General features: G+C 46.3%; 1 protein-coding gene across 1 annotated transcript in view; it reads left to right on the forward strand.

Moving 5' to 3' along the window:
• Nucleotides 1–11,066, forward strand: part of LOC109885555 (methyl-CpG-binding domain protein 2-like) — a 72,607-nt gene that overhangs the window by 58,728 nt on the left and 2,813 nt on the right. The window contains exons 4-5 of the mRNA XM_031802727.1: nt 2,792–2,882; nt 3,120–3,297. Of these exons, the coding sequence (XP_031658587.1) occupies nt 2,792–2,882; nt 3,120–3,297 (269 nt within the window). The remainder of the gene's footprint in view (nt 1–2,791; nt 2,883–3,119; nt 3,298–11,066) is intronic.

An 11,066-nucleotide genomic window follows, 5' to 3' on the forward strand; every position in this document is an offset into this window, starting at 1 on the left:
TATAACTACTGTCTATTCACACCATCCTATATAGCTACTGTCTATACTGTCTATACACACCATCCTTTATAGCTACTGTCTATACTGTCTATACACACCATTCTATATAACTACTGTCTATATTCACCATCTTATATTTCTATATTTATATTCTGGACTCTGACGTTGCTTGTTGTGATATTTCTTAACTTCTTTATTTTTGACTTCAGGATTATGTGTGTATTGTTTTGTATTGTTCGGTATTATCACTGCACTGTTGGAAGGTAGAAACACAAGCACTTCACTGCACCTGAGATAACATCTGCAAATCGGTGTACGAGCACCAATAAACTTTGATTTGAGTGAATTGGCTCCTAAATGTTTTCGAGACGTGGAGAAAAGAGGAATAGATCGAGGAAGAAGATGCTTCCACTCTTAACTGGAGAGAGTATTAGTTTAGGACTAACCAAGGAAGATGCTGCCACTCTAATAGGAGAGAGTATTAGTTTAGGACTAACCAAGGAAGATGCTGCCACTCTCACTGGAGAGAGTATTAGTTTAGGACTAACCAAGGAAGATGCTGCCACTCTAACAGGAGAGAGTATTAGTTTAGGACTAACCAAGGAAGAAGCTGCCACTCTAATAGGAGAGAGTATTAGTTTAGGACTAACCAAGGAAGATGCTGCCACTCTAACAGGAGAGAGTATTAGTTTAGGACTAACCAAGGAAGATGCTGCCACTCTAACAGGAGAGAGTATTAGTTTAGGACTAACCAAGGAAGATGCTGCCACTCTCACTGGAGAGAGTATTAGTTTAGGACTAACCAAGGAAGATGCTGCCACTCTAACAGGAGAGAGTATTAGTTTAGGACTAACCAAGGAAGAAGCTGCCACTCTAATAGGAGAGAGTATTAGTTTAGGACTAACCAAGGAAGATGCTGCCACTCTAACAGGAGAGAGTATTAGTTTAGGACTAACCAAGGAAGATGCTGCCACTCTAACAGGAGAGAGTATTAGTTTAGGACTAACCAAGGAAGATGCTGCCACTCTAATAGGAGAGAGTATTAGTTTAGGACTAACCAAGGTAGATGCTGCCACTCTAACAGGAGAGAGTATTAGTTTAGGACTAACCAAGGAAGATGCTGCCACTCTAACAGGAGAGAGTATTAGTTTAGGACTAACCAAGGTAGATGCTGCCACTCTAACAGGAGAGAGTATTAGTTTAGGACTAACCAAGGAAGATGCTGCCACTCTAACAGGAGAGAGTATTAGTTTAGGACTAACCAAGGAAGATGGGTCGTTGGTCTGCTGCCATCATGGCCTAATGAAGGGGAGCCATCCCCTGCCATGCCAGCCATGCCAGTCTCCCCCAGCTGCCGCCAGCCATGCCAGTTTCCCCCAGCTGCCCCCTGCCATGCCAGTTTCCCCCAGCTGCCCCCTGCCATGCCAGCCATGCCAGTCTCCCCCAGCTACCGCCAGCCATGCCAGTCTCCCCCAGCTGCCCCCTGCCATGCCAGCCATGCCAGTCTCCCCCAGCTGACGCCAGCCATGCCAGTCTCCCCCAGCTGCCCCCTGCCATGCCAGCCATGCCAGTCTCCCCCAGCTGCCCCCTGCCGCCGCCAGCCACGCTGATGTTGCTGAGTGTCTCTTTGTGTCTCTTTCGGTCGGTTATCTAGTCTCGCTTCGAAGGCCTTTCGTGTCTTGCTATTTATTCTTTCTTGAACACTTGTTGTTGCTGCTGTGCTAGGATTTATACCCCCGAACCTGAATGAACTATAATTGGATAAATACTACGTCCTGTTTTCTGGGGGTCCTGGGTCCTCCTCTGATCCTCACCCTCTGTTTCCTTTCCTCATCTCCTCACCCTCTGTTTCCTTTCCTCATCTCCTCACCCTCTGTTTCCTTTCCTCATCTCCTCACCCTCTGTTTCCTTTCCTCATCTCCTCACCCTCTGTTTCCTTTCCTCATCTCCTCACCCTCTGTTTCCTTTCCTCATCTCCTCACCCTCTGTTTCCTTTCCTCATCTCCTCACTCTCTGTTTCCTTTCCTTTTCTCATCACCTGTCTGTTTCCTTTCCTGTTCTCATCACCTGTCTGTTTCCTTTCCTGTTCTCATCATCTGTCTGTTTCCTTTCCTGCTCTCATCAACTGTCGGTTTCCTTTCCTGTTCTCATCATCCCTCCTCTCCTCATCTCATCACCTGTCTGTTTCCATCACCCCTCTCCTCCTCTCCTGTTCTCATCATCCCTCCTCTCCTCATCTCATCACTCTCTGTTTCCTTTCCTGTTCTCATCATCCCTCCTCTCCTCATCTCATCACCTGTCTGTTTCCATCACCCCTCTCCTCCTCTCCTGTTCTCATCATCCCTCCTCTCCTCATCTCATCACTCTCTGTTTCCTTTCCTGTTCTCATCCTCCCTCCTCTCCTCATCTCATCACTCTCTGTTTCCTTTCCTGTTCTCATCCTCCCTCCTCTCCTCATCTCATCACTCTCTGTTTCCTTTCCTGTTCTCATCCTCCCTCCTCTCCTCATCTCATCACTCTCTGTTTCCTTTCCTGTTCTCATCCTCCCTCCTCTCCTCATCTCATCACTCTCTGTTTCCTTTCCTGTTCTCATCATCCCTCCTCTCCTCATCTCATCACTCTCTGTTTCCTTTCCTGTTCTCATCCTCCCTCCTCTCCTCATCTCATCACTCTCTGTTTCCTTTCCTGTTCTCATCATCCCTCCTCTCCTCATCTCATCACTCTCTGTTTCCTTTCCTGTTCTCATCCTCCCTCCTCTCCTCATCTCATCACCTGTCTGTTGTGTTTGCAGCTGTTCTGGGAGAAGCGGTTGAAAGGCCTGAGTGCGTCAGATATCACAGAAGAGGTCCTCAGGAGCATGGAGCTTCCTAAGGGTTTAACAAGTAGGAGCCCTGCCTGTCGTCTCTCTGATGTTAATAATAGGCAGTTGTATATAACCATATTATTAATTAGAAATGGTACTTGCTCTGTTATTAGTTATCTCTAATCAAATACACTGTGAGATGGAGAACATGGAAGTAAAAACAATGAGGTATGTGAGTCTGTCTGACCAGAAGGGGTTGATGGGACTATGGTTATGTTCCTGACCGTGTTCCTGTGGCCGTGTTGTCCTCTACCAGGTTTGGGTCCAGACACGTCAGACGAGACGCTCCTATCGGCTATCTCCAGCGCCCTCCACATGAGCTCCTCCCCCATCACGGGCCAGACGACCTCGGCTGCAGAGAAGAACCCGGCTATCTGGCTCAACACGTCGCAGCCCCTGTGTAAAGCCTTCATAGTGACCGACCAGGACATCCGGTAAGAACCTGGTGTCTCTGTGTGTCTGTTTGTGTCACCGACCAGGATACACCGTAAAATGTGAGTGTGCCTGTTTGTGTCACCGAACCAGGATACACCGTAAAATGTGAGTGTGTCTGTTTGTGTCACCGACCAGAATACACCGTAAAATGTGAGTGTGAGAGACTGACTGACTGAGTCACACACACACACACAAACACACACACAGCAGGTAGATGTAATGTATGACAAGTACTTCCTTCCCAGGCAGTATTATTTCCCAGGTAGTACTATTTCCCAGGCAGTACTATTTCCCAAGCAGTACTATTTCCCAAGCAGTACTATTTCCCAGGCAGTACTATTTCCCAAGCAGTACTATTTCCCAGGTAGTACTATTTCCCATTTCTACTATGGACCAGTATTGCTATGTTTCTCACCATGTGTCCATACATAACTGTGCACTAGAGGTCTTCATGTGTCCAGAAAGTTGGACCGGTTCCAAAATGAACCAAACAGACCCGAGGACCGTCAGACCCGTTCTGAAATGACCCAAACAGACCCGAAGAGCGTCAGACCCGTTCTGAAATGAACCAAACAGACCAGAGGACCGTCAGACCCGTTCTGAAATGAACCAAACAGACCCGAGCACCGTCAGACCCGTTCTGAAATGAACCAAACAGACCGAGCACCGTCAGACCCGTTCTGAAATCAACCAAACAGACCCGAGGACCGTCAGACGCGTTCTGAAATGACCCAAACAGACACAAGGACCGTCAGACGCGTTCTGAAATGACCCAAACAGACCCGAGGACCGTCAGACCCGTTCTGAAATGACCCAAACAGACACAAGGACCGTCAGACGCGTTCTGAAATGACCCAAACAGACCCGAGGACCGTCCGACCCGTTCTGAAATGACCCAAACAGACCCGAGGACCGTCAGACCCGTAAGGGGTTTTTGTGGAAGGGGTCGGTAGGGAAATATGCCTTTGTTGGTAAAGGTGTCAACAGAATGGGACCGGCTAGCGTATTGTTTAGGGACAATGAGGGGACATGGCCCCTCAATCGCTCTCATAAACAACAATACATTTACTGACTAAGCACAACCATACCCCCCCCCCCCGTCCTCATCTCAAAGTAGTGTCTGGAAACCTCCCCCAGCCCATTGACTGACAGATCATTGGTATCAATAGTAGAAGGGAATGTTTGTAGACATATTGCTAGCCAGTTGAAACTGTCTAAGAACCAACTGACCAACCATAGGTGATTTATACGCACTCATAACACAGAGTGAGTTAGCTATTTCGAAACATTCTAATTTTATAATAAAGTGTTTTCCAGACAAGGGTAGAAGAGATGGTTACCAAATCAGAATAACATTAGCTAGTTTACGTTGGCTAACATCAGTCAAAGATAGAATGAACCAACATGTTCACTCTGCTGAAGGTAGCTAACGTTACCAGCCTAGCAGTGACTACCATGGCAGAAGCTACATTGATTGACAGTGTGTATACCAAGCGATAGCTCTATATGATTTAACTGATGTCTTTCAGAGTTAAATATAGGACTGTAAAGTTAGCTTGCTAGCTTTAACCTCTCCAGGGTATGTGGGACGCGCATCCCACCTGGCCAACATCCAGTGAGATTGCAGAGCGCCAAATTCAAATGCAGAAATACTCATTATAAAAATTCAGAAAACATACAACTATTTTACATAGGTTTACAGATTAACTTCTTGTGAATCCAACCAAGGTGTCAGATTTCAAAAATGTTTTACGTCGAAAGCATACCTTACGATTATTTGAGAACATAGCCCAGCAGACAAATCATTACAAACAGTAACCAGCCATGTTTGCACTCAGAAGACATTAATTTATTCAATAAATGTTCCTTTTGTCTGATAAAGTCTCTCTTTATATCTGAAAACCTCCAATCCAAATTGTATCCGTAAACTTCATAGAAACATGTCAAACGATGTTTATATTCAATCCTCAGGTTGTTTTTAGCCTAAATAATCGCTAATATTCACCCGGACAATAATATTGTCAATATAAAAGGTAAACAAGAAAGGCACTCTCTCGGTTGCGACCATGAAAAAGCTCTGTGACACGGTAGGGTCCACTCATTCAGACTGATCTTACTCCCTAATTTTTCAGAATACAAGCCTGAAACAATTTCTAAAGACTGTTGACATCTAGTGGAAGGCATAGGAACTGCAATTTGAGTCCTAAGTCAATGGATACTGTAATGGCATTGAATAGAAAACTACAACAACAACAAAAAAATCATTATTTTAACAGTTTTGGAAACTTTAGAGTGTTTTCTATCCAAATCTACTAATTGCATATCCTATCTTCTGGGCCTGAGTAGAGGTCACCGCATCATTCTTGATGACCGCAGGCTATTGGCATAATCGGGGTGAGTCTCTGGTTGGTAAGTATAACAGTGAAAGGTAACTCACGCTTGTTTGTAATTAGCACAGCCAGCCACAGAACACCACATGGACATGGTGAAAAACATCAGTGTAAAACAAAATGTTTTCAAAGATAATCAAGTTTATGGGCACGCCCACTCTACCAGCCGGCGGGATCAGCATTCAGGATGAACGCCGGACACACAGGGACACCAAACTACCAGTGAAATTAAAATGTGTGAATTGTAGCTCGTGTTTTGGATAATTGGGATGTTGGGATGTTTACAACGTGATGTTGTTCATCTAGTAGTGACTATGTAGACCCCCTGTGCTCCCTATAGATCCCCAGTGCTCCCTATAGATCCCCCGTGTTCCCTATAGATCCCCCGTGTTCCCTATAGATCCCCCGTGTTCCCTATAGATCCCCTGTGTTCCCTATAGATCCCCAGTGCTCCCTATAGACCCCCTGTCCTCCCTATAGACCCCCAGTGCTCCCTATAGACCCCCTGTCCTCCCTATAGACCCCCTGTCCTCCCTATAGATCCCCCGTGTTCCCTATAGATCCCCCGTGTTCCCTATAGATCCCCCGTTTGCCCTATAGATCCCCGTGTTCCCTATAGATCCCCCGTGTTCCCTATAGATTCCCCATGTTCCCTATAGACCCCCTGTGTTCCCTATAGATCCTCTGTGTTCCCTATAGATCCCCAGTGCTCCCTATAGACCCCCTGTCCTCCCTATAGACCCCCAGTGCTCCCTATAGACCCCCTGTCCTCCCTATAGACCCCCTGTCCTCCCTATAGATCCCCCGTGTTCCCTATAGATCCCCCGTGTTCCCTATAGATCCCCCGTGTTCCCTATAGATCCCCGTTTGCCCTATAGATCCCCGTGTTCCCTATAGATCCCCCGTGTTCCCTATAGATTCCCCATGTTCCCTATAGACCCCCTGTGTTCCCTATAGATTCCCCGTGTTCCCTATAGATCCCCTGTGCTCCCTATAGACCCCCTGTCCTCCCTACAGACCCCCAGTGCTCCCTATAGACCCCCTGTCCTCCCTATAGACCCCCAGTGCTCCCTATAGATCCCCCGTGTTCCCTATAGATCCCCCGTGTTCCCTATAGATCCCCCGTGTTCCCTATAGATTCCCCGTGTTCCCTATAGATTCCCCGTGTTCCCTATAGATCCCCCGTGTTCCCTATAGATCCCCCGTGTTCCCTATAGATTCCCCATGTTCCCTATAGATTCCCCGTGTTCCCTATAGATTCCCCGTGTTCCCTATAGACCCCCTGTGTTCCCTATAGACCCCCTGTGTTCCCTATAGATTCCCTGTGTTCCCTATAGACCCCCTGTGCTCCCTATAGACCCCCTGTGCTCCCTATAGACCCACTGTGCTCCCTATAGACCCCCTGTGCTCCCTATAGACCCCCTGTGCTCCCTATAGACCCACCGTGTTCCCTATAGATCCCCTGTGCTCCCTATAGACCCCCTGTGCTCCCTATAGACCCCCTGTGTTCCCTATGGACCCCCTGTGGTCCCTATAGACCCCCTGTGCTCCCTATAGACCCCCTGTGTTCCCTATAGATCCCCTGTGCTCCCTATAGACCCCCTGTGTTCCCTATAGATCCCCTGTGTTCCCTATAGACCCCCTGTGCTCCCTATAGACCCCCTGTGCTCCCTATAGACCCAATGTGTTCCCTATAGACCCCCTGTGCTCCCTATAGACCCCCTGTGTTCCCTATAGACCCCCCGTGTTCCCTATAGATTCCCTGTGCTCCTGTGAGACTCCTCTTTCAAAGTCACTGTGATGGCTTCTTCTAGCCATGGTAGCCTAAATAATGGGCAACTGGGACATTTTTATACATGACCCTAATCATGATTGGATGTTAATTGCTTAATTAGCTCAGGAACCACACCTGTGTGGAAGCAACTGCTTTCAATATAAACTCTGTATCCTTCCCTGTAGATCCCACCCTGTAGATACCACCCTGTAGATACCACCCTGTAGATACCACCCTGTAGATCCCACCCTGTAGATCCCACCCTGTAGCTGTAGATCCCACCCTGTAGATCCCACCCTGTAGCTGTAGATCCCACCCTGTAGATCCCACCCTGTATCTTTGATATGTCAAGTATACAGTATTATGTTCTCAACAATACATTCTCGTTTCGTCAGGAATAACAGTAGCCTCGGCAGCTGAGTTTTATTACGCTAAGCCCATAACCATGTGTTGGAGGTGTATACTTTGTGTTTCAAAGTAGATTTGTTTAAGACTACCGAGAAACACTTCTGTGTGATTTAGCCCACTGCAGTGTTAAAGGTTAACAGTATTTCTGTCTCCTCCAGAACTATTGTATGAGTGGGGAAAATGAACTCTTAAGGACTTTCAATAAAATAAACCTTTGAGAGAGAGAGAGAGACACTTCTGTATGTGTGATGTTTACTGTTAATTTTTATTGTTTATTTCACTTATAAAATATATTTTCTACCTCACTTGCTTTGGCAATGTTGACACATGTTTCCCATGCCAACAAAGCCCTTGAATTGAATTGAATTGAATTGAATTGAGAGAGAGAGAGAGACACAGACTCAGACTCCATTTCCTCTGGCATCATCTGCAGGGACCTGACAGGCAGTCATATCTGCTGGAACTATGAAGCACCATGCAGTATAACGCCTTTTCCAATGCGTCCCAAGTGGCAGCCTACTCCCTACATAGTGCACCCCTCCCTCAGTGTTAATTTGCTAAATTATAATTACTTCGCTACTATGGCCTATATTTATTGCCTTACCTCCTCATGCCATTTGCACACACTGTATATAGACTTTCTTTTTTTTCTATTGTGTTATTGACTGTTTGTTTATTCCATGTGTAACTCTGTGTTGTTGTTTGTGTCGAACTGCTTTGCTTTATCTTGGCCAGGTCGCAGTTGTAAATGAGAACTTGTTCTCAACTGGCCGACCTGGTTAAATAAAGGTGATCTGGCCTACCTGGTTAAATAAAGGTGATCTGGCCTACCTGGTTAAATAAAGGTGATCTGGCCGACCTGGTTAAATAAAGGTGATCTGGCCGACCTGGTTAAATAAAGGTGATCTGGCCAACCTGGTTAAATAAAGGTGATCTGGCCTACCTGGTTAAATAAAGGTGATCTGGCCTACCTGGTTAAATAAAGGTGATCTGGCCTACCTGGTTAAATAAAGGTGATCTGGCCGACCTGGTTAAGTAAAGGTGATCTGGCCGACCTGGTTAAATAAAGGTGATCTGGCCAACCTGGTTAAATAAAGGTGATCTGGCCTACCTGGTTAAATAAAGGTGATCTGGTCTACCTGGTTAAATAAAGGTGAAATAAAAACAAACTAAAAATATGCTGTTGACTCTTGAGAGTGCAGTCTTCAGTTCAGCCTCTAGAGGGCAGTGTATACACATGCATGGCATAACTGATGGCTGAACCATCTGAAGTGTGTGTGTGTGTGTGTGTCATCCTCTCTCTCTCCTCTGCCTGTCCCAGTGCATTCAGGCTTATCGACTGGGAAACGCATTAAAGCTCAGATGACAAGCTCTCTCTGGGTTATAAGAGGAGTGTAATGGATCACTTCTTCTTTTCTCCTCCCTCTTGTCACCACATACAACGACAAACCACACAGCATCCCACAGAACAAGACTGTGACATCACCACATACAACGACAAACCACACAGCATCCCACAGAACAAGACTGTGACATCACCACATACAACGACAAACCACACAGCATCCCTCAGAACAAGACTGTGACATCACCACATACAATGACAAACGACACAGCATCCCACAGAACAAGACTGTGACATCACCACATACAACGACAAACCACACAGCATCCCACAGAACAAGACTGTGAAATCACCACATACAACGACAAACCACACAGCATCCCACAGAACAAGACTGTGACATCACCACATACAACGACAAACCACACAGCATCCCACAGAACAAGACTGTGACATCACCACATACAACGACAAACCACACAGCATCCCACAGAACAAGACTGTGACATCACCACATACAACGACAAACCACACAGCATCCCACAGAACAAGACTGTGACATCACCACATACAACGACAAACCACACAGCATCCCACAGAACAAGACTGTGACATCACCACATACAATGACAAACCACACAGCATCCCACAGAACAAGACTGTGACATCACCACATACAACGACAAACCACACAGCATCCCTCAGAACAAGACTGTGACATCACCACATACAACGACAAACCACACAGCATCCCACAGAACAAGACTGTGACATCACCACATACAACGACAAACCACACAGCATCCCTCAGAACAAGACTGTGACATCACCACATACAACGACAAACCACACAGCATCCCACAGAACAAGACTGTGACATCACCACATACAACGACAAACCACACAGCATCCCTCAGAACAAGACTGTGACATCACCACATACAACGACAAACGACACAGCATCCCACAGAACAAGACTGTGACATCACCACATACAACGACAAACCACACAGCATCCCACAGAACAAGACTGTGACATCACCACATACAACGACAAACCACACAGCATCCCTCAGAACAAGACTGTGACATCACCACATACAACGACAAACCACACAGCATCCCACAGAACAAGACTGTGACATCACCACATACAACGACAAACCACACAGCATCCCACAGAACAAGACTGTGACATCACCACATACAACGACAAACCACACAGCATCCCTCAGAACAAGACTGTGACATCACCACATACAACGACAAACCACACAGCATCCATAGGATTTGATTCACTCCCCTGTGTTCTAATCCAGTAAAATTAACATAATCCCATTATTAGATCTGCTTGATCTCGTTTCGTTATCTGATAATAAAAAAACAACAGCAGCAGAAGAATTGCCATTTGTTGGGGTACTGCTATCTGAGGGTGGAGAGGACATGCAGGCACACAGCAGTCATACATCTCTACCCCAGTCCTCTCTTTTCATCTCTAACCCAGTCCTCTCTTTTCATCTCTAACCCAGTCCCCTCTGTGTGTTCATCTCTAACCCAGTCCTCTCTTTTCATCTCTAACCCAGTCCCCTCTGTGTGTTCATCTCTAACCCAGTCCTCTCTTTTCATCTCTAACCCAGTCCTCTCTTTTCATCTCTAACCCAGTCCTCTCTTTTCATCTCTAACCCAGTCCTCTCTTTTCATCTCTAACCCAGTCCTCTCTTTTCATCTCTAACCCAGTCCTCTCTCTGTGTGTTCATCTCTAACCCAGTCCTCACCCTGTGTGTTCATCTCTAACCCAGTCCTCTCTTTTCATCTCTAACCCAGTCCTCTCTTTTCATCTCTAACCCAGTC

This window comes from Oncorhynchus kisutch, linkage group LG23 (genome assembly GCF_002021735.2).
Source record: "Oncorhynchus kisutch isolate 150728-3 linkage group LG23, Okis_V2, whole genome shotgun sequence".
In the NCBI taxonomy this organism is placed as follows: domain Eukaryota; kingdom Metazoa; phylum Chordata; class Actinopteri; order Salmoniformes; family Salmonidae; genus Oncorhynchus; species Oncorhynchus kisutch.